The sequence below is a fragment of the Oncorhynchus nerka genome, linkage group LG12, assembly GCF_034236695.1.
Source record: "Oncorhynchus nerka isolate Pitt River linkage group LG12, Oner_Uvic_2.0, whole genome shotgun sequence".
NCBI lineage: Eukaryota > Metazoa > Chordata > Actinopteri > Salmoniformes > Salmonidae > Oncorhynchus > Oncorhynchus nerka.
The window spans coordinates 12,765,867-12,790,047 of record NC_088407.1 but is presented as its reverse complement, the minus strand read 5'-3'; the positions used below and the strand labels follow the sequence as shown (position 1 = coordinate 12,790,047).

Genomic DNA, 24,181 nt, shown 5'->3' with positions numbered 1-24,181 from the left:
TCCTAACGTTGAGAAATAACTCCTAAACAAGTTGACAAAGACAAGCAGCCGTTTACCTGCATTTTTTCATCTTTATTAATATTTTTTTTTTTTGTATTGAAAGTCATACTTTGTGTTGTCAGGACTTTCCAACTCAAAAATCACAAGAAAGAAAATGATTTATGTAAATCCACTCGGCGGACAATTCTTATTGGTTGACCCAGCGTGCACGTGGCCTGTGATTAGTCAACTTGACCTCAAGTCCCGCCCATTCATTTGAACCTCCCCTAGACACGGAGCTAAAGACAGACAAGTATGAACCCCAAAATGGCACACTATTGCCCATGTGGTGCACTACCACTGGGAGCCCCATGGGCCCTGATCAAAAGTAGGGCACTATACGAAGGAATATGGCTGCCATTTTGGAATTCATTTCCAATTCCCGTTTTGACCACAGGCTACGGCAACCCAAGAGAGACTAAACAACTTTGCTCTTCGAAAGACAAAATAAATGAGATTTAAATTTTTAAAACAGAGCCTGATCAGGTGTTTATATAAACACGATTGAACCAACAAGAGTTCAACATGATGCTTCCATTCTTTCAGTACTGAGAGGCTGCGTCCCAAACAGGACCCTGTTCCTTATTTAGTGCACTACTTTTGACCTGAGCCCGTAGGGTTCTGGTTAAAAGTAGAACACTGTACGGGGAACAGGGTGCCATTTGAGATGCAAGCCAGAGAGAACAGCCTCGTTCCAAACTCTAAAATACCCTAACCCCTACACCCTTGTTCACTTAGAACCATCAAAAGGGTTCAAATGCTCCCCATACAAGACCTACCTTTCAGATCCCGGTTCTGATATGGGGGCTAGAACCTCAATCTTTTCACCCACAAGGGGTTAGGGGATAGGAGAGAGGAGTAACTGGTTTGGAACCAGACCCGTGAGGAATAAAAACCGCTCTACACAGAGAGTGTTTATGATGTCATAAGAGGAAATTTAGGCAGGTCTGTAGGTGGTTATCAATAAAAACGTCACAATCCTGTGCAGAGTGTTCGAGTTGGCTGCTAGGGGGGCAAGGAGACCCCTAGCTCCGCTAAAACCATTGACAACTATGTGCCATATTTAGGGATTGCTAAATAACGGTTTTCATCAACTCTTGAAGAGCATACTCAAGAGATATACAGCAAGTAACTGCATGCTTTCATGGTCAATAAACATCAATTGATCATGTTTTTGTTTGTTTTTTTAGATATGTGAGAGTAGCCTATTAATTTGGCATGTAGCAAAATAGATTTCAAAGACAACATAATTTAGCTTGCTTCATCAGAGATTAGGCTTGTGGAAAGAGCTTGACATGGACAAGTCCTCATCTTGGTAAAGTGGACTACGGTCACCTCCACTAGAGGACAAGCAAATCAAACCATATCTGGATATAGCAATCTAGTTTATACACTGGAAGTTAGCTAGCCACATTGACGCAATCTGCCGTTAGCTAGCCTCATTGACGCAATCTGCCGTTAGCTAGCCACATTGACGCAATCTGCCGTTAGCTAGCCACATTGACGCAATCTGCCGTTAGCTAGCCACATTGACGCAATCTGCCGTTAGCTAACCACATTGACGCAATCTGCCGTTAGCTAGCCACATTGACGCAATCTGCCGTTAGCTAGCCACATTGACGCAATCTGCCGTTAGCTAGCCACATTGACGTGTTACATCAATTTATTCTCTATCACATCTGTCAGCAGCAATAGGGATTAAAACACTCTTAAAAACAATGTTGTAAAGGGGATAATGTTAGCTAACGTTACTAGGTAGGGAAAAAAGTACAACAGGTCTACTTACCACTATGTTTAGCCAACTGTACAACGTTTCTACCAGTAGCTAGCAAAGTAAACATTATCAACCAGCAGTACATCTGCAAATGCCCCCTTCTGCTGCTTGACAGGCAGAGCCCACAACGGATGGCAAATGAACCTAAACCACTCATATTGGTCAGGTAACAGCTCTCCTTTCTATCACTCAAATATCCAATCAATGGTGGTCAATATTGAGCTATATCGTGAGGCTACCCTCGCGTATCTGAAATTCCATGATCAATTGATGTTTACTGATCACGGAAAGTATGCAGTTAATTTAGAACTGATGATAAAGGCAAATGTGGAATAATCTGATGTTTTTATTTTTGACTCTGGGCTTCAAGAGGAGATTACAACCAAATAGTTAACATTTGTTTAACAATCCCTTGAAAAACGGCACGCAGTTGTCAACGGTTTAAGTGGAGCTAGGAGTCTCCTTGCCCCCTCAGCAGGCGATTCAAAACCTCTGCACCGTATTGTGACACTTTATTGATAACGACCTATTGAACAGAGTCATTATGATGTCATATTGTAACCAGAGGTACGTAGATGTACAGAGTTCTAGAACGGACAACTGTCTGTCATCCATGTTGGCACCGGGTCATTCTATAGCAACAAGAACATTCTTAGTTGGATTCCAATTAGAATGGTAATGTTGTGGAACATTCCGGCACAAACATGGCAGCCATGAAAAGTATAAATGCAGATCTCAAAATGGCACCCTACTTCCTATGTAGTGCACTACTTTAGACCAGGTAGTGCACAATGAAAGTGGAACAGGGTGTCATTTGCGATTTGCCTGTTGAAATATCATGGGAGTTTTTAGGTGCCAACATGGCAACCATGAAAAAGGTCGGTAAATCTCAGAGTTTCTCGTTACTCTGTATATGTACGTCTCGGTGTGCATCCGAAAAGTTACCCTGTTCCCTATGGACTCAAGCCCATGGGCCCTGGTCAAAAGTAGTGCACTACATAGGGAATAGCGTGCAATTTGAGACACTACCTTTACAGTGTACATGGAGCAGCAGCTCCCTCGATAGGGTTTTATTCATACTGACACCCCCCACCCTGTCCCTTAGTTAACCATCAAACAAACAGAAAATCAAAATAAAAGTCCCCCCACCCTCCTATGGGTTTCTACCTACACGCCCTGGACCTGTGTGTGTTGTTCGGTGTGTGTGTGTGTGTTCCGGACGAGGCCGCCAGAGTCTCTGCGAGGGTGTGTGAGATCGTGCTTGTGTGTGCGCGTGGGCGCTCCCTGGGGGTGAGGGGGACTCCTAGTATTTCACTCCTGGAATGAACTCCTTCGCATCGGGGTTCAAGTTGCTCTTCCTCTGCAGGGAGACATGGAGTGGAGTGATGGCGAGAATTTAAAAAAGGAGAAGAAAAAGTGAGAACCATGCACATTGTACAAAACTCATTTTTACAAGATGGCGGTCTATTGTTGTACGTGTGTGTTCTCTGATGCGTGTGTGTTCCGCTGTGTCTCCTCACCGCCATCTCCTCTGCGTTTCCTCCATCGCTGACTGACAGGCCATTAAGCTGCTGCTGGATCTGACCCACCCCCGAGGGGAGGTCCCTGGCCGGGATGAACCAATCCTGGTCCTCCTCATCCAACATCTCCTGGAAACAACGCTCCAAGAACTCCTGCTCCAACAACTCCTCTTCAACCTGACAGAGACAGAGAGACAAAGAGACAGAGCTATCAGCCACAACCGTTGTTGACAGGTGTGTAAAATTGAGCACACTGCCATGCAATCTCCATAGACACACATTGGCAGTAGAATGGCCTTACTGAAGAGCTCAGTGGCTTTCAACATGCCACCTTTCCAACAAGTCAGTTCGCCAAATTTCTGCCCTGCTAGAACTGCCCCGGTCAACTGTAAATGCCGTTATTGTGAAGTGGAAACGTGTAGGAGCAACAACAGCTCAAGTGCAAAGTGATAGGCCACACAAGCTCACAGAACAGGACTGCTGAGTGCTGAAGCATGGAAATAAATAGTCTGTCCTCTGTTGCAACATTCACTACAGAGTTCCAAACTGCCTCTGGAAGCAACGTCAGCACAAGAACTGTTCGTCGGGAGTGTCATGAAATGGGTTTCCATGGCCGAGCAGCCGCACACAAACCTAAGTTCACCATGTACAATGCCAAGCGTAGGCTGAAGGGGTGTAAAGCCTCCATTGGACTCTGGAGCAGAGAAACTGCGTTCTCTGGAGTGATGATCACACTTCACCATCTGGCAGTCCGGACAAACGAATCTGGGTTTGGCGGATGCCAGGAGAACGCTACCTGCCCGAATGCATTGTGACAACTGTAAAGTTTAGTGGAGGAGGAATAATGGTCTGGGGCTATTTTTCATGGTTAGGGCTAGGTCCCACTGAAGGGAAATCTTAACGCTAAAATGACATTCTAGACTATTCTGAGCTTCCAAGTTTGGGGAAGGCCCTTTCCTGTTTCAGCATGACAATGCCCCCGTGCACAAAGTGAGGTCCATAAAGAAATGGTTGTCGAGATCGGTGTGGAAGAACTTGACTGACCTGCAGAGCCCTGACCTCAACCCCATCGATCCTTTGGGATGAATTGGAACGCCGACTGCGAGCCAGCCCTAATCGCTCAACATCAGTACCTGACCTCACTAATGCTCTTGTGGCATTAGACCCCACAGCAATGTGCCAGCATCTAGTGGAAAACCTTCCCAGAAGAGTGGAGACTGTTATAACAGCAGGGGGGGGGGGGCAACTCCATATTAATGCCCATGTTTTTGGAATGAGATGTTCAACAAGCAGGTGTCCACATACTTTTGGTCATGTAGTGTACATGGAGGGAGAGGGGGGGTGGAGTGAGAGTGAAACAACGCACCAGGAACTCTTCAGACACTAGTAGTAGTTTATCAGTGAGCCAGGGTGAAAGGATCTGTTCTCAGTGCCCAGTATAGAAAGGGAGGGAGAGAGAGATAGACGAAGGATGAAGGCTTGTCTTACTGTAATGAGATATCCTCATTACACTAAAAAAAACATTACACAACACACAGAGAGAATGGTGTGTGGTTTGATTCCAACTCTAAAGGGTTTCCTCTTGATAAGACATACATCAAGCAGACACATCTGTGACTAACTGTCTGTGTGTGTGTGTACACCAACCTGTCTGTTGTAAACATCCTCGTTCTCCATCCACATGTACTCAGCAAAGGGATCGTCTCCTCCCTGATCCCCCTCTCCTGGATGTCCATTTGCTACAGGCTCCTTGCCTTCCTTCCCCGGAGCCCCACCCCCCGGCGTCTTCACTACCTCGGGACCACTCATCTCCGACGGCTCTGATGGGACCGGAGAGATGAAGAAGCATGGTTACACACACACACACGCTTCTTGTTTGATTTTTGGGGTATTTCTGAGTAATACTGGCATTGTGACAACCCTACCAGTGTTTCCACTGCAGTCATTAAGCTGTGCTGCTGAGCACAGGGCGGGAAATTAACACCAGCTAAATGCTTGTAGATTTCCTCATTGGCTGGTGGTCACAGAGCATTTGGAAGCAGTTTTTTTTTTGCTTGGCTATATGCATTGTCTAATCTGTTAAAATCATTTTACAAATAATTGTACTAATATGTTATTGGGCAAATCCCCCATTCATTTGAGTACAATATCCTTTTAGAAAGTCCCCAGAACTGACCATTCTACTTTAAAAAAAATATATATCAGGGGGGGGGGGAGTTTCTATAAACAACAATGTAGACAAACAGCATCCATAAACATAGTAGAACACTGAAACACACAGACAATAGAACATCATGACATAACAGAAGGCCTGTGAATTCTCTCGTCTGTTATTTTTAGAACGGTCCTAAATGACACCAGGACTGTACAAACTAGAAATCACTGACAAACTAAGCACATCAGACAAAGTGTCTGGTAGATCGAGGAATGAAGTAGCCAGGCCAGGGATTGACATTTTTTTTTTTATTAAAAAGGAAAGGTGGCACTGACACACACACACATATATATATATTCCACAAATCTAACGTAGAAGGAATATAATCAAATCTAAAACACAAAAGCTCATCAAAAAATGTTACTACTACACTTCTAATTTTTGCAATTTGAAGTAGGTACAAAAGTGCCTATGTTTTGTTGCTAGTAGATAAAGATCAAATCTAATTTTATTCGTCATATGCTTGGTAAACAAACAGGTGTAGACTAACAGTGTTATGCTTACAGGGCCCAAAATACAAATGTAAAGTGATATGTCGTATTGGGACTAATTATGCAATATTCCCTTTAAGGTCTGAAAAGGCACTCGCCCTCGGGGTAAATCAGGAGTATTTTTTTGGTTGCCTAACGATTATGATCCCTTACCCAAGTAACTATTTTCACCTACACACCGAGGAAGAACCAGAAAGACCAGACTTGTGGAACTATTTGTATTTTGGTTGTCACCTGAAGAAAGAAAATCAACCACAGGGGCAACCAGAGGTTGTTGATGATTGACTGCTCATGTCTGGCAATAGGGCTGAATATCAATCCCTGCACCATGCCTAGAATGGTAGAACAGTGGTTCAAGCTCCATACTGATTTCAGTTCAATACAGTTGAAACTAACAAGCTCCATATTGATTTCAATTATAGTTAAATAAGGCTGAATGTAAGATTGAGATAAGCACTTATAATAAAGAAAGGAAAATAGTAAAGGATCATTATACTTTGCATGCATTGATGGTAATAGGAATTGTATGAGGTATGATCGGATTGGGGATAGTAAATTGGCCATGTTCTGTTATGATCTCCACCCGGCACAGCCAGAAGAGACTGGCCACCCCTCATTAGTTCCAGTCTAGGTTTCTTCCTAGGTTTTGGCCTTTCTAGGGAGTTTTTCCTAGCCACCGTGCTTCAACACCTGCATTGCTTGCTGTTTGGGGTTTTAGGCTGGGTTTCTGTACAGCATTTTGAGATATCAGCTGATCAAAGAATGGCTATATAAATACATTTGATTTGATTCAATTAGAATCTGGACCAACGCCTGGCCTGTGTAGTCCATTGGTTAGTGACTCGGGCCCCTGGCTCGAGACAACATGGCTACCTTTCCTTTCTCAATTAAATACAACGAATATATATATTTGAAAGAATTTGGACCAGTGTTCGTCAGAATACAGTTCAACCACAGGTGGCTGATGGAAAGTCTAGTAGAAGCTCCACACGGAGAAGCAATGTAATCGAACCGTTTCCTGTATTATATACACACACACACACTTCTACTACGTTACACTCATTCCCTGTCATTCAGAGGGAGAACAAAAGAACACATTGTGAATGAGGCAGCGACGCCTCTACTTGAGAGGGGAAAACACCACATTTTGAAAAATATATATACATTTTTAAGTCGTCAATAAAACGTGTACGGCCATGGACCGGTGCTTATGTAATACAGCTAGTCAGAGACCTGCGTGACATTGCAGAGGATTGCACTGCCTGTGTGAATGCTATAGCAAGCTATATCTGAAAGTTAAATACGTAGTAAGCTACAATAGCTAGCTGCTCTTCGAGACAGCAATCCTAACGTGGACAGATAGCTACAGTGCCAGTCCTTGTACATTAGCGAGCTTGCTACTGCAGTGCAGGACAATTTGCCAACTTCACATGAAGCCACGTGTTTTCTTTATTTAGCGATCAACAATGCCAAAATGGCACACCTGTGTATGGAATAGCTACTGCGCATTTCTAGCTGGTTAGCCATCACTGGTAAATATAGTTAGTCTGATGCTATTTGTATTGGGGTCAACGTGTTGTTGTGTAACTTATTAACCACGCTGCATGCAGGGAGGGGCTTGCTCGTGTATGTATACAATGACAAATGTAAACACGTTATTAACCATTAGTTATTTTCGGCCTCGTTAAAAGCTTAACTTAATTCTGCTAAGATAAGTCTTATGGGGGGCAGTTTAGCTATAGGTTTGTGGTGATGGATTTAACGATTGCTAACGACGCTACATCAACCTGCCTTCCATTGCCATCTGGCTAATAAACCAGTCTCACACCTTACCAAAACACCTTCCTAGCTAAGAATGGAAAACAAATGTTGGCTAACATCGAGGTTGGCCGCACATGAAGTGACGACCAACAAAAACGACAACTACACATGAAATTAGCGCGCTATCTGTGAAAATAATTGTGAGGGCTTAGTTAGGCAATGCTAGCTGCAACATGCTACCACCACCATGGGATGGGCCTGCATGGAAAACATAAAGAAACACTTAGCTAACTCCTTTAGCCAGCTAACTCCTTTAACTAGCTAACAGAGGCTAACGGTCACGAAAAAAAGAAAAAGTTTAACGGTAAACATATTTTGAAACGGCTGGTACTAGAACGTATTTCACACAAACACACGTAACAATGGCAATGTCCGATCTTAGAACGGCAAAACGCAAGGCTAACAATGGCAATGTCAGATCTTAGAATGTCAGAACGCAAGGCTAACAATGGCAATGTCAGATCTTAGAACGGCAGAACGCAAGGCTAACAATAGGTTCGAGTTCCATTCCCATCTGGGTTGATGCGTCAGAGACGCAATTAGCTAAGCTAGGCTAGCTGGCATTTAGCTAGGTCAGTGCATGGCATTTCGCACGGAATCGGGCCAAGACGCAATATTTAGTTTTCAAATATTTGGCTGTGAAATACACGTAAAAAAAAACGGCGGGTGTTCTAGAGTCATACCTGGCATCCCCTGCTTCAGTGTTCCCTCTTTACTTTTTTTTAAAGACAAAATAAAAAAACGTATTTCCAACACACTCGTAGGCTAGCTAACGTTAGTTAGCTAAATACATTAGGAACACGGTGGTCATGTGGTCTAGGCTTGGACAAACAGCCAGCAAGCGCCCTCCCCTGCCTCTCACCAAAACACACACTTGCGTGGCTAACATTAAAACTAGTGGAGTGGTAAGAGAGACAAAGTCAGCGGGAGGTATATGTTGAACAATAAATCTAAATATTACCGTATAACGGATACTATTAAAACGTTTAGTGGTGACAAACACGTTATAGCTAGCTAGTAGCAGAGTAAACAATGCTTAACAGACAAGTGCGAGTGTTTTGACTAACTCACCAACTACCTACATCCTTTATCGTTATCTAGCTTTGTTTGGATATTCAACAGTCAAGCAAGCGAATGATACGGGCTTGCCAAGTTAAGATTGAAAACACAGCCACAGCTGTTAGCAACCTACGATAGCCGCTAACCTATAAATAGGTAACGTTACTCACCAACCAAGTTGAAATGTGGTAAACAAACCCCGTAGTAAAAACTAAACGGCAGCTCCTATGAAAGCGGCTCCTCAATTGCCGAAAGAACCCCCAGAACAAAACAATTTAACACATCCAATTTTAAGATTCGTAAATATGCGTCTTTGTCCGTTTTTCCCCGTTATAGTCCATAGAGAAAGAGCCTCGAAAATCACGATTTGTGCCACAACCGCGAGCCAGGAAAACGGTCACGTGGTACCGATTGTACAACTGTACACACCGACTATTGGTGGGAACGGAAATCAGTCAACTCCATTTACTGACATCACTGGTATGGAGTAAAACAAGAAACAGCCCCTTTTCATTCACAGACGGAGTAAAAAAACAATGTGCAATCTGGTAAAGTAGGGCATATGTATATATATAGTCATTGGGCGGGCTACACATTATTTCCTCCTTACCCTAATTGTATTCCTGGTGCCTTAATAATATGTGTCAAGTTAATTATTTCCTGGTCTAAACTGTGACGAATACCATATCAACAAGTACGGTCATTACTAATCCTTTCATATGTGATTGTCCAAGAGAGTAGAGGAAAAAAGTAAATTCAAGACTTGAGATTCTGCTAATGGCAATGGTTGAAATGCATTATATTTAACAGTCAGCAGAGGGCGCCACAAATACATATTTTAAGAGCATGGGAAGTGTTTGTGAGAGAGAACACTTTATGGAACACAAAGCCTTCACTATCTCATCCTGGAATATCCTAGGCTTGGAGTCCTCTGCCTTTTGCCTAAAGAGCAGGAACCTAAACTTCACCAAAGAAATCAGAAATACAGACAATGTCATCCTACAAGAAACATGGTATAGTGGAGATGATCCCACTGGTTGCCCACTGGGTTACAGAGAGCTGGTAGTCCCATCCACCAAACTACCAGGCGTGAAACAGGGAAGGGACTCAGGGAGTATACTAATTTGGTATAGAGCAGACCTAACCCACTCAATGAAATTTATTTAAACAGGAAAAATTTACATTTACACCAACAGTGCAGATCAATGACTGGAACGAATTGCAAAAATCTCTGAAGTTGGAGACTTATATCTCCCTCACTAACTTTAAGCATCAGCTATCTGAGCAGCTTACTGATCGCTGCAGCTGTACACAGCCCATCTGTAAATAGCCCATCCAATCTACCTACCTCATCCCCATACTGTTTTTATTTACTTTTTTGCACACCAGTATCTCTACTTGCACATCATCATCTGCACATCTATCACTCCGGTGTTAATTTGCTAAATTGTAATTACTTCGCTACTATGGCCTATTTATTGCCTTACCTCCTCACGCCATTTGCACACACTGTATATAGACTTTTTCTATTCTGTTATTGACTGTACCCTTGTTTATTCCATGTGTAACTCTGTGTTGTTGTTTGTGTCGCACTGCTTTGCTTTATCTTGGCCAGGTCGCAGTTGTTAATGAGAACTTGTTCTCAACTGGCCTACCTGGTTAAATAAAGGTGAAATAGAAAGAAGAGTTAAGAAAATATTTACCAAATAAACTAAAGTAAAAAATAATCAAAAGTAGCACAATAACATAACGATAACGAGGCTATATGCAGGGGGTACCAGTACAGAGTCAATGTGGAGGCTATATACAGGGTGTACCAGTACAGAGTCAATGTGGAGGCTATATGCAGGGGGTACCAGTACAGAGTCAATGTGGAGGCTATATGCAGGGGGTACCAGTACAGAGTCAATGTGGAGACTATATACAGGGGGTACCAGTACAGAGTCAATGTGGAGGCTATATACAGGGTGTACCAGTACAGAGTCAATGTGGAGGCTATATGCAGGGGGTACCAGTACAGAGTCAATGTGGAGACTATATACAGGGGGTACCAGTACAGAGTCAATGTGGAGGCTATATACAGGGTGTACCAGTACAGAGTCAATGTGGAGGCTATATGCAGGGGGTACCAGTACAGAGTCAATGTGGAGGCTATATGCAGGGGGTACCAGTACAGAGTCAATGTGGAGGCTATATACAGGGTGTACCAGTACAGAGTCAATGTGGAGGCTATATGCAGGGGGTACCAGTACAGAGTCAATGTGGAGGCTATATGCAGGTGGGACCGGTACAGAGTCAATGTGGAGTCTATATACAGGGTGTACCAGTACAGAGTCAATGTGGAGGCTATATGCAGGGGGTACCAGTACAGAGTCAATGTGGAGTCTATATACAGGGGGTACCAGTACAGAGTCAATGTGGAGGCTATATGCAGGTGGTACCGGTACAGAGTCAATGTGGAGGCTATATACAGGGTGTACCAGTACAGAGTCAATGTGGAGGCTATATACAGGTGGTACCAGTACAGAGTCAATGTGGAGGCTATATGCAGGGGGTACCAGTACAGAGTCAGTGTGGAGGCTATATGCAGGGGGTACCAGTACAGAGTCAGTGTGGAGGCTATATGCAGGGGGTACCAGTACAGAGTCAATGTGGAGGCTATATACAGGGGGTACCGGTACAGAGTCAATGTGGAGGCTATATACAGGGGGTACCAGTACAGAGTCAGTGTGGAGGCTATATGCAGGGGGTACCAGTACAGAGTCAATGTGGAGGCTATATACAGGTGGTACCAGTACAGAGTCAGTGTGGAGGCTATATGCAAGGGGTACCAGTACAGAGTCAGTGTGGAGGCTATATGCAGGGGGTACCAGTACAGAGTCAATGTGGAGGCTATATACAGGGGGTACCAGTACAGAGTCAATGTGGAGGCTATATACAGGTGGTACCAGTACAGAGTCAGTGTGGAGGCTATATACAGGATGTACCGGTACAGAGTCAATGTGGAGGCTATATACAGGTGGTACCAGTACAGAGTCAGTGTGGAGGCTATATGCAGGGAGGGGGTACCACTACAGAGTCAGTGTACTGGATCAGCTGTTCTCTTCCTGAACTAAGAATGCACTGGAGGGAAAAGAGATTGGGGCGATGTGTAAAAAAACAACTTCCCCATCACCACATGAGAAACCTCCCAGCCTGCAGCTCTCTCTAAAATAACTAAGTTGTAATCAGTCAGTGTACGGTGGTTCAGGTTAGAGTTCATTTGTACATTTGTACTGTTTGCTAATGATCTTGTCATGCCCTGACCTTAGAGATCCTTTTATTCTCTATGTTTGTTTGATCAGGGTGTGACTCGGGTGGGAAAGTCTATGCTTTCTGGTTCTTTATTTTTGGCCGGGTATGATTCTCAATCAGGGACAGCTGTCTATCGTTGTCTCTGATTGGGAATCATACTTAGGTAGCCTTTTTTCCTTTTCTCATTTGTGGGTTGTTGTCTTCGTTTAATGCATGTATATAGCCTTACGGAGCTTCACGTTCGTTTTTGTTGTTTATTGTTTTGTTGGCGACATTTAAAAATAAATAAAAATGTACCACGCCGCACCTTGGTCCAGTCATTTTCAAGACGACGTTCGTGACAGAACAACCCACCACAAACGGACCAAGCGGCGTGGCCGGGAGGAGCAGACCGAGTGGGCATGGGAAAACATTCTGGAAGGAAATGGATCCTGGATGTGGGAGGAGATCCTGGCTGAAAAGGATCGCCTGCCGTGGAAGCAGGTGGAAGCAGCTGGGAAGGCGGAGGCAGCTAGTAAAGGGGCCCAGCGTTACACAGGGTCACGGCTGGCAAGGAAGACCGGGAGGCCACTCCAAAATTAAAAATTGTGGGGGGGCTCCAGTGATGATCCATGGCCCGAAACCTCCAGTGATGATCCATGGCACAAAGCCTCCGGCGAGGGTCCCCAGTCCGGAGCCTCCGGCGAGGGTCCCCAGTCCGGAGCCTCCGGTGAGGGTCCCCAGTACAAGGCCTCCGGCGACGGTCCCCAGTCCGGAGCCTCCGGCGAGGGTCCCCAGTACAAGGCCTCCGGCGACGGTCCCCAGTCCGGGGCCTGCGGAGAGGGTCCCCACACCAGAGGCGCCACGAAAGTGGGGGGAGCCAGAGGTGGAGTGGAGTCTGCGTCCTGGCACCGGACCCTTCCACAAAGATAGATGTCCACCCGGACCCTCCCCTATAGTGTCAGGTTAGCGGCCGGAGTCCGCACCTTTGGAGGGGGTACTGTCACGCCCTGACCGTAGAGATCCTTTTATTCTCTATGTTTGTTTGGTCAGGGTGTGACTCTGGTGGGAAAGTCTATGCTTTCTGGTTCTTTGTTTTTGGCCGGGTATGACTCTCAATCAGGGACAGCTGTCTATCGTTGTCTCTGATTGGGAATCATACTTAGGTAGCCTTTTTTCCTTTTCTCATTTGTGGGTTGTTGTCTTCGTTTAATTCATGTATATAGCCTTACGGAGCTTCACATTTCGTTTTTGTTGTTTATTGTTTGTTTATTGTTTGTTTATGGTTTGTTTGTTGTTTTGTTGGCGACATTTAAAAATAAAGAAAAATGGACGCTCACCACGCTGCACCTTGGTCCAGTCATTTTCAAGACAACGTTCGTGACAGATCTGGTATTTCTGTCCCCAACATAGGAGGGCCTACAGCAGCACCCTATATCTTATGCACAGATTCTGTCAGACCTGGGCCCTGACAGACCTGGGCCCTGACAGTAAATCTCAGTAGGACAAAAATAATGGTTTTCCAAAAAAGGTCCACTTGCCAGGACCACAAATACAAATGACATCTAGACACCATTGCTCTAGAGCACAGAAAAAAAACGATACATACCTCGGCCTAAACATCAGCACCCGGGTAACTTCCACAAAGCTGTGAACGATCTGAGAGACAAGGCAAGAAGGGCCTTCTACGTCATCAAAAGGAACATAAAATTGTACATCCCAATTAGGATCTGGCTAAAAATGCTTGAATCAGTTATAGAACCCATTGCCCTTCATGGTTGTGAGGTCAGGGGTCTGCTCACCAAACAAGAATTCACAAAATGGGACAAACACCAAATTGAGAGACTGCATGCAGAATTCTGCAAAAATAGCTCTCCTCTGTGTACAACATAGAACACCAAATAATGCATGCAGAGCAGAATTAGGCCGATACCCACTAATTATCAAAATCCAGAAAAGAGCAGTTAAATTCTACAACCACCTAAAAGGAAGCGATTCCCAAACTATCCATAACAAAGCCATCACCTACAGAGAAATTAACCTGGAGAAGAGTCCCCTAAGCAACCTGGTCTTGGGGCTCTGTTCACAAACACAAACAGACCCCACAGAGGTCAGTACAGCAACAGCAACACAATTAGACCTAACCAAATCATGAGAAAACAGAAAGATATTTACTTGACACATTGGAAAGAATTAACAAAAAACAGAGCAAACTTGAATGTTATTTGGCCCTAAACAGAAAGTACACAGTGGCAGAATACCTGACCACTGTGACTGACCCAAAATTAAGGATAGCATTGACTATGTATAGACTCAGCCTTGCTATTGAGAGAGGCCGCTGTAGGCAGAACTGTCTCTCAAGAGAAGACAGGCTATGTGCTCACTGCCCACAAAATGAGGTGGAAACTGAGCTGCACTTCCTAACCTCCTGTCAAATGTATGACCATATTAGAGACACATATTTCCCTCAGATTACACAGACCCACAAATAATTTGAAAACAAACCCAATTTTGATAAACTCCCATATCTACTGGGTGAAATTCCACAGTGTGCCATCACAGCAGCAAGATGTGTGATCTGTTGCCACACGAAAAGGGACAAACATAATTGTAAATACAACCCATGTTTGTTTATGTTTTCATTTTCCCTTTTGACCTTTAACCTTTTTAACTATCTGCACATTGTTTTAACACAGAGCCACAATATGGCATTTGATATGTCTCCATTCCTTTGAAACTTGTGTAATGTTTACTGTTAATTTTGTATTGTTTATTTCACTTTTGTTTATGATCTATTTCACTTGCTTTGGCAATGTAAACATATGTTTCTCATGCCAGAGAGAAAGAGAGAGAGAGAGAGAGAGAGAGAGAGAGAGAGAGAGAGAGAGAGAGAGAGAGAGAGAGGGAGAAAGAGAGGAGAGAGAGAGAGAGAGAGAGAGAGGGAGAGAGAGAGAGAGAGAGAGAGGGAGAGAGAGAGAGAGGGAGAGAGAGAGAAAAGAGAGGAGAGAGAGAGAGAGAGAGAGAGAGGAGAGAGAGAGAGAGAGAGGGAGAGAGGGAGAGAGAGAGAGGGAGAGAGAGAGAGAGAGAGAGAGAGAGGGAGAGAGAGAGAGGGAGAGAGAGATGTGTGTGAGAGACAATAAAACGAGTAGTAAAGTTGTAGAGCGCCAGATGTTCCCAAGAGTGTGTGTGTCGGTGTGAGATTATACAGACTCTGTTGACCTCACATAAAACACTTGCAGTCTGTTACTCATAATCTGTATCCCTCTCTCCTTTATTCTCTCTCCTTTATTCTCTCTCTCTAGACTCCGTCGGGCTCTCTGTTAGAGGGCAGTGGTTTGTTGGCGGGGGGGGCTTCAAACTCACCAACACTACCTGGGGTGGGGACCCATGGCTACAGGAAAGGCACACACACTTGTTTATACAACACACACACACGTGGAAAGGAAGCCACACATTAATACACACACAGGTAGTGAGAGTCAAAGCACTCCTTCTATTTGTGCAAACTTGATTAAAAACTCAAAACACAACAGCACTCAAAACACAACAGCACTAAACCAAAAAACACGCTTACACACACAGTAAACAGAAATTTCAAAGAGCTGTCATGGTCACTAGACTGAATTGGCAAAATATTTGAATGGGGGCAATTATTGTGTGTGTGTGTGTGGACTTATGTGTTCTCAAAGGTCAGGACATTTAGCATGTCCTGAAAAGTAAAAATGCTATTTTAGGTTTAAGTGTTATGTTCAGGGTTTGGGGTTAAGGTTAGGGTTATAGTTAGGGTTTTGGGAAAATAGGATTTTGAATGGGAATACATTTTTACTTCCCAAAAAGTCCTGAGAAGTAATGAAAACATGGCTGTGTGTGTGTGAGGGGAAGGAGACAGGGTTGGGATGTTGAGGGGTGTGTCTGTCCAGGATACCAGAATTCCAGAGATAACGATGAAGCGTCCACAAGGAATGTCCCAGGGTTCCTCCCTGTCACCTGACCAATCACTTCGTGTCTCGCTGAGGGGATGTCACGTTCTGACCTTAGTTCTTTTATTATGTCTTTGTTTTAGTATGGTCAGGGCGTGAGTTGGGTGGGTTGTCTATGTTCCTTTTTCTATGTTTTGGGATTTCTGTGTTTGGCCTGGTATGGTTCTGAATCAGAGGCAGCTGTTTATCGTTGTCCCTGATTGAGAACCATACTTAGGTAGCCTGGTTTCACTTTTGAGTTGTGGGTGTTTATTTCCCGTGTTTGTTTCACTTTGTTGTTTTGTATTTTTGTAGTGTTCAGTTTGTCTTATTAAAATGGACACTTACCACGCTGCAAATTGGTCCGACCTCTCTTACTCCTCATCAGAAGAAGACAAAGAATGTTACAGGGGACAAGGACAATGCTGGACATCTGTACCAAGACACACCCTAAGAGTGTCTGTTCCACGTGGCTGGTGTCACCTTAATTAGGGAGGGATACCAGTCTTCTTTAGCTAATTTGCCACTCCTGTCGACTGGTACCCAGACTACATTGGGGCAGCAGGTAGCCTAGTGCGTTGGTCCAGGAACCAAAAGGTTGCTGGATCGAATCCCCGAGCTGACGAGGTAAAAATCTGTCATTCTGCCCCTGAACAAGGCAATTAACCCACTGTTCCTAGGCTGTCATTGTACATAAGAATTTGTTCTTAACTGACTTGCCTAGTTAAATAAAGGTTACATTTATTTATTTATTTTTTAAATGTAGATAGCAATGGCTGGAACGGAATCAATGGAATGGTATCAAACACGTCACACACATGGTTTCCATGGTTTCCATGCTATTCCATTCACTCCCTTCCGGCCGTTACTATGAGCCGTCCTCCCCTCACCAGGTGGTGTGTGTGTATTTGTCCAGGTGTCTAGCCGTGTCCTTGTCTCCAGTGGTGTAGTGAAGGGTTGCTAGGGGGCTTGGATGGGCCAGGCTGGGTTGTTAGGGGGCTTGAATGGGCCAGGCTGGGTTGTTAGGGGGCTTGAATGGGCCAGGCTGGGTTGTTAGGGGGCTTGGATGGGGCAGGCTGGGTTGTTAGGGGGCTTGAATGGGCCAGGCTGGGTTGTTAGGGGGCTTGGATGGGCCAGGCTGGGTTGTTAGGGGGCTTGGATGGGCCAGGCTGGGTTGTTAGGGGGCTTGGATGGGCCAGGCTGGGTTGTTAGGGGGCTTGGGTGGGCCAGGCTGGGTTGTTAGGGGGATTGGATGGGGCAGGCTGGGTTGTTAGGGGATTGAATGGGCCAGGCTGGGTTGTTAGGGGATTGGATGGGGCAGGCTGGGTTGTTAGGGGGATTGAATGGGCCAGGCTGGGTTGTTAGGGGGATTGGATGGGGCAGGCTGGGTTGTTAGGGGGATTGAATGGGCCAGGCTGGGTTGTTAGGGGGATTGGATGGGGCAGGCTGGGTTGTTAGGGGGATTGAATGGGCCAGGCTGGGTTGTTAAGGTAAACACAGTTTACACACCTTTTTTACTATTGCGTGACAGTTTTGTGGAAAAATGCATTGAAAATGCAATCAGTTTACCCACTCTTCTTCTTCTTCTTTTTTTTGTTGGTTCCACTAAATCACAAGCCCTCCTTGCCCTCAGCAATGATACTGTAAATCTTTAAACACAGCGCCATCCAACCCGGAAGCCAGCCGCACCAATGTGTCGGAGGAAACACTGTGCACCTGGTTTAGCGCGCACTGCGCCCGGCCCGCCACAGGAGTCACTGGTGCGCGACGAGACAAGGTTATCCCTACCGGCCAACCCCTCCCTAACCCGGACAACGCTAGGCCAATTGTGCGTCGCCCCACGGACCTCCCGGTCGCGGCCGGTTACGACAGAGCCTGGGCGCGAACCCAGAGTCTCTGGTGGCACAGCTGGCGCTGCAGTACAGCGCCCTTAACCACTGCGCCACCCGGGAGGCCCTCAAACCAAATAGTCTTGTTCTAATCCCAACATGCCTGGTTCAGTCACACAACCTGTCGTCCTGAGAAAGCCATTCATTGGTCCATAAAGAGAGAGGTAGAGGAACAAAGCCATTCATTGGTCCATAAAGAGAGAGGTAGAGGAACACAGCCATTCATTGGTCCATAAAGAGAGAGGTAGAGGAACAAAGCCATTCATTGGTCCATAAAAAGAGAGGTAGAGGAACAAAGCCATTCATTGATCCATAAAGAGAGAGGTAGAGGAACAAAGCCATTCATTGGTCCATAAAGAGAGAGGTAGATGAACAAGGAAATAGTTTTTGTTGTAACTTTATTGTACAATGTATGCATTATGTCCAGACCTTCAAGAACCAAAGAAGAAGACTGGAAATAAAAAAGGGAGTGTAGTGGAGAGAGAGAGATGGAGAGATGGAGGGAGAGATGGAGAGAGATATGGAGAGAGAGAGATGGAGAGAGAGAGATGGAGAGAGAGAGATGGAGAGAGAGAGATGGAGAGATGGAGAGAGAGAGATGGAGAGAGAGATGGAGAGAGAGAGATGGAGAGAGAGAGATGGAGAGATGGAGAGAGAGATGGGGAGATGGAGAGAGAGATGGAGAGAGAGAGATGGAGAGATGGAGGGAGAGATGGAGGGAGAGAGATGGAGAGATGGAGGGAGAGATGGAGAGAGAGAGATGGAGAGATGGAGAGAGAGATAGATGGAGAGAGAGAGATGGAGTGAGAGAGATGGAGAGATGGAGGGAGAGAGATGGAGAGAGAGAGATGGAGAGAGAGATGGAGAGAGAGAAATGGAGAGAGAGATGGAGAGATGAGAGAGAGATGGAGAGAGAGATGGAGAGATGGAGGGAGAGATGGAGAGAGAGATGGAGATGGAGAGATGGAGAGAGAGAGATGGAGAGATGGAGAGAGAGAGATGGAGAGAGAGATGGAGAGAGAGAGATGGAGAGATGGAGAGAGAGATGGGGAGATGGAGAGAGAGATGGAGAGAGAGAGATGGAGAGATGGAGGGAGAGAGATGGAGAGATGGAGGGAGAGATGGAGAGAGAGAGATGGAGAGATGGAGAGAGAGATAGAGAGAGATGGAGAGAGAGAGATGGAGAGATGGAGGGAGAGAGATGGAGAGAGAGAGATGGAGAGAGAGATGGAGAGATGAGAGAGAGATGGAGAGAGAGATGGAGAGATGGAGGGAGAGATGGAGAGAGAGATGGAGAGATAGAGATGGAGAGAGAGAGATGGAGAGATAGAGATGGAGAGAGAGATGGAGAGAGAGAGATGGAGAGATGGAGAGAGAGATGGAGAGAGAGAGAGATGGAGAGAGACATATGGAGAGATAGAGATGGAGAGAGAGATGGAGAGATAGAGATGGAAAGATAGAGATGGAGAGATGGAGAGAGAGAGATGGAGAGACAGAGATTGAGAGATAGAGATGGAGAGATAGAGATGGAGAGAGAGAGAGATGGAGAGATAGAGATGGAGAGAGAGAGATTGGAGAGATGGAGGGAGAGAGATGGAGAGAGAGAGATGGAGAGAGAGATGGAGAGAGAGAGATGGAGAGATGAGAGAGAGATGGAGAGAGAGATGGAGAGATGGAGGGAGAGATGGAGAGAGAGAGATGGAGAGAGAGATGGAGAGAGAGAGATGGAGAGATGGAGAGAGAGATGGGGAGATGGAGAGAGAGATGGAGAGAGAGAGATGGAGAGATGGAGGGAGAGAGATGGAGGGAGAGAGATGGAGAGATGGAGGGAGAGATGGAGAGAGAGAGATGGAGAGATGGAGAGAGAGATAGAGAGAGATGGAGAGAGAGAGATGGAGAGATGGAAGGAGAGAGATGGAGAGAGAGAGATGGAGAGAGAGATGGAGAGATGAGAGAGAGATGGAGAGAGAGATGGAGGGAGAGATGGAGAGAGAGATGGAGAGATAGAGATGGAGAGAGAGAGATGGAGAGATAGAGATGGAGAGAGAGATGGAGAGAGAGAGATGGAGAGATGGAGAGAGAGATGGAGAGAGAGAGAGAGAGATGGAGAGAGACATATGGAGAGATAGAGATGGAGAGAGAGAGATGGAGAGATAGAGATGGAAAGATAGAGATGGAGAGATGGAGAGAGAGAGATGGAGAGACAGAGATTGAGAGATAGAGATGGAGAGATAGAGATGGAGAGAGAGAGAGATGGAGAGATAGAGATGGAGAGAGAGAGATGGAGAGATAGAGATGGAGAGATGGAGAGAGAGATGGAGAGAGAGATGGAGAGATGGAGGGAGAGATGGAGAGAGATGGAGAGAGAGAGATAGAGAGAGATGGAGAGAGAGAGAGATGGAGAGATAGAGATGGAGAGATGGAGAGAGAGACATGGAGAGATAGAGATGGAGAGAGAGATATAGAGAGAGATGGAGAGAGATATAGAGAGATCGAGATGGAGAGATGGAGAGATGGAGAGAGAGATATAGAGAGAGAGAGATGGAGAGAGAGAGATGGAGAGAGAGATATAGAGAGATAGAGATGGAGAGAGAGAGATGGAGAGATAGAGATGGAGAGATAGAGATGGAGAGAGAGAGAGATGGAGAGAGATATAGAGAGAGAGAGATGGAGAGAGATGGAGAGATAGAGATGGAGAGAGAGATATAGAGAGAGAGAGATGGAGAGAGATATAGAGAGATAGATATAGAGAGAGAGAGATGGAGAGAGATAGAGAGAGATAGATATAGAGAGAGAGAGATGGAGAGAGATAGAGAGATGGAGAGAGAGATGGAGATATAGAGATGGAGAGAGAGAGATGGAAAGAGAGACATGGAGAGAGAGAGATGGAAAGATAGAGATGGAGAGAGAGAGATGGAAAGAGAGAGAGAGATGGAGAGATGGAAAGAGAGCGATAGAGAGAGCTGGAATGCTAGGCTACCAATCGGAGTGAGAGAACAAGAAGAGGAAAGGAAATGAGAGTGATGGAGGGTAGAGAACTAGAATCGAATCCATATGGGGCCCTCTCCTTGATTGCCATATAGCCTGAATCTCAAATGCCGACCTATTCCCTATGGACCCTGGTCAGAATTAGTTCACTAAGTAAGGAATAGGGGGCTATTTGGGATGCTGCCCTAATGACTTCCAGACTCCCCTCACAGCTAATTTGATTTGAAAATATGACAGGACTTGGAGTGTGTGTGCGTGTGTGCGTGTGTGCGTGTGTGTGTGTGTGTGTGTGTGTGTGTGTAGAGAGCAGGGGGTTGATGTATGCTTTCAATCATGTCCCCGGTGGGAAGAAATCTGATCCCTGTAGTGTAAGATCAAATCCCCAAGAGCAAAACACACACACACACACACTTAAAATACTAGCAGATTTTCAGAAAAGGTTGAAAAGATTTACGGCAAGTACAGCATCAACAACACTAAAGTACTAAAACATAAAACACATTTCAGCCTAATGTAATAAAAGTTATAATTTTAGTTGTAGAGATTGAGAACATAGTATCTCTCTCTCTCTCTCTCTCTCTCTCTCTCTCTCTCTCTGTCTCTCTCTCTCTCTCTCTCTGTCTCTGTCTCTCTTACTCTCTCTCTCTCTCTCTTTCTGTATCTCTGTCTCTGTCTCTCTGTCTCTCTCGCTCACTCTCTCTCTCTCTCTCTCTCTCTCTCTGTCTCTCTCTCTGTCTCTCTTAATCTCTCTCTCTTACTCTCTCTCTCTCTCTGTCTCTCTTACTCTCTCTCTCTCTGTCTCTGTCCCTCTTTCTCTCTCTCTGTCTCTGTCTCTCTTACTCTCTCTCTCTCTCTGTCTCTCTTTGTCTCTGTCTCTCCTTCTCTCTCTCTCTCTCTTTCTCTCTCACTCTCACTCTCTCTCTCGCACTCTCTCTCTTACATTTATCTTTGAAAGCTGGTAACCCACAACAGGGAACCTTTTAAATGTTTTTCTTGAAAAGCAGGGACTCAAAGAAAGAGAGAGAGAAAGTGAGGGAGGGAGAGGGCAAGAGCACAAGATGAAATAAGAAGCAAGGGGACTAAAACAGAGAGGGGGAGAAAGAAGGAGGAAGAGAGAGAGGAGAGAAGGAAGGAGGAAGAGAGAGGAGAGAAGGAAGGGAGGGAGGAAGAGAGAGAGGAGAGAAGGAAGGGAGGGAGGAAGAGAGATAGGAGAGAAAGAAGGAGGAAGAGAGAGAGAGCAGAGAAGGAAGGGAGGAAGAGAGAGAGGAGAGAAGGAAGGAGGAAAAGAGAGGAGAGAAGGAAGGGAGGGAGGAAGAGAGAGAGGAGAGAAGGAAGGAGGAAGAGAGAGGAGAGAAGGAAGGGAGGGAGGAGAGAAGGAAGGAGGAAGAGAGAGGAGAGAAGGAAAGGGGCGAGATGACTTAATCAGTGTGTACTGCCACTCCAAGAACACTCCACCAACTCTCTCTCACACACACAGTCTTGTACAGCTAACCTTGTGGGCACACTAACCCTTAACCCATTCAAAATCCTATATTCCCCAACCCCTAACCCTAACCCTGAACCTAACCCGAGCTCCTAGCCCTAACCATAAACCTAATCCTAGCTCCTAACCCTAACCATAAACCTAACCCTAGCTCCTAACCCTAACCATAAACCTAACCCTAGCTCCTAACCCTAACCATAAACCTAACCCTAGCTCCTAACCCTAACCCTGAACCTAACCCGAGCTCCTAACCCTAACCATAAACCTAACCCTAGCTCCTAACCCTAACCATAAACCTAATCCTCGCTCCTAATCCTAACCATAAACCTAACCCTAGCTCCTAACCCTAACCATAAACCTAACCCTAGCTCCTAACCCTAACCATAAACCTAATCCTAACTCCTAACCCTAACCCTAGTTCCTAACCATAAACCTAACCCTAGTTCCTAAACCTAACCTTAACCCTAAACCTAACCCTAAACCTAACCCTAAACCTAACCCTAGCTCCTAACCCTAAACCTAACCCTAGCTCCTAACCCTAAACCTAACCCTAGTTCCTAACCATAAACCTAACCCTAGCTCCTAACCCTAAACCTAACCCTAGTTCCTAACCCTAAACCTAACCCTAGTTCCTAACCATAAACCTAACCCTAGTTCCTAAACCTAACCTTAACCCTAAACCTAACCCTAATTCCTAACCCTAACCCTTACCCTAGTTCCTAACCATAAACCTAACCCTAGTTCCTAAACCTAACCTTAACCCTAAACCTAACCCTAATTCCTAACCCTAACCCTTACCCTAGTTCCTAACCCTAAACCTAACCCTTAACGCAATTCTAACCCTATGACACTAATTCTAACCTTAAACCCAACCCCCTTAGAAAGAGCCTGTGACCTTGTGGGGACAAACAAAAAGTCCCCAGTTGATCACATTTTTGTTCATTTACTATTCTTATGGGGACCTCTGGTATCCACAAGAATGGTAAAACACACACACACACACACAAACTCCCTCTCCCTCTCTCTCTTTCCCCTCCCTCTCCCTCTCTCTCTTTCCCCGCCCTCTCTCTCTCTCTGTCTCTCTCTCTCTCTCCCTCTCTCTCCCTCTCTCCCTCCCTCTCTCCCTCCTCCCTCTCTCTCTCTCTCCCTCTCTCCCTCTCTCTCTCTCTCTCTCTCTCTCTCTCCCTCTCCTCTCTCCCTCTCTCTCTCTCTCTCTCTCTCTCTCTCTCTCTCCCTCTCCCTCTCCCTCTCTCTCTCTCTCTCTCCCTCTCTCTCTCTCTCTCTCTCTCTCTCTCTCTCTCTCTCTCTCTCTCTCTCTCTCTCTCTCTCTCTCTCTCTCTCTCTCTCCCTCTCTCTCTCTCTCTCTCTCCCTCTCTCTCTCTCCTCTCTCTCCTCTCTCTGTCTCTCTCTCTCTCTCTGTCTCTCTCTCTCTCTCTCTCCTCTCTCCCTCTCTCTCTCCCTCTCTCCCTCTCTCTCTCTCTCTCTCTCTCTCTCTCCCCCTCCCTCTCTTTCCCCGCCCTCTCTCTCTCTCTCTCTCTCTCTCTCTCTCTCCCTCTCTCTCTTTCCCCGCCCTCTCTCTCTCTCTCTCATACACACACAGATCATATTCTAAATGAGGTAAGCTCCCCACATCCCCCATGTTGTACAAATGTTTTCCCTGTTTTCCGTGT

The 24,181-nt window shown here is 45.5% G+C and overlaps 1 protein-coding gene across 2 annotated transcripts; it reads right to left on the bottom strand.

Annotated features, from left to right (window-relative positions):
• Positions 1-57: 57 nt before the first annotated feature.
• Positions 58-9,337, bottom strand: LOC115119007 (polyadenylate-binding protein-interacting protein 2B). Of its 2 annotated transcripts, none has more exons than XM_029647741.2 (4): positions 9,090-9,337; positions 4,981-5,153; positions 3,334-3,510; positions 58-3,173 (listed from the first exon to the last, which is right to left on the bottom strand). In XM_029647741.2, exons 2-4 carry the CDS (start codon positions 5,140-5,142, stop codon positions 3,117-3,119), a joined length of 396 nt encoding a protein of 131 aa, XP_029503601.1. In that variant the 5' UTR covers positions 5,143-5,153; positions 9,090-9,337; the 3' UTR covers positions 58-3,116. The 2 variants fall into 2 exon arrangements, with proteins under 2 accessions (XP_029503601.1, XP_029503599.1); XM_029647739.2 differs by lacking the exon at positions 9,090-9,337 and adding an exon at positions 8,544-8,668.
• Between the last annotated feature and the right edge of the window lie 14,844 nt (positions 9,338-24,181).

Bases quoted from the DNA above. Each gene is read 5' to 3' on its own strand.
- LOC115119007 (XM_029647739.2), bottom strand. The intron at 3,511-4,980 runs GTTGGTGTACAC...TGTCTCTGTCAG, and splicing joins AGGATGTTTACAACAGACAG to GTTGAAGAGGAGTTGTTGGA. The intron at 3,174-3,333 runs GTGAGGAGACAC...GTCTCCCTGCAG, and splicing joins GAAACGCAGAGGAGATGGCG to AGGAAGAGCAACTTGAACCC.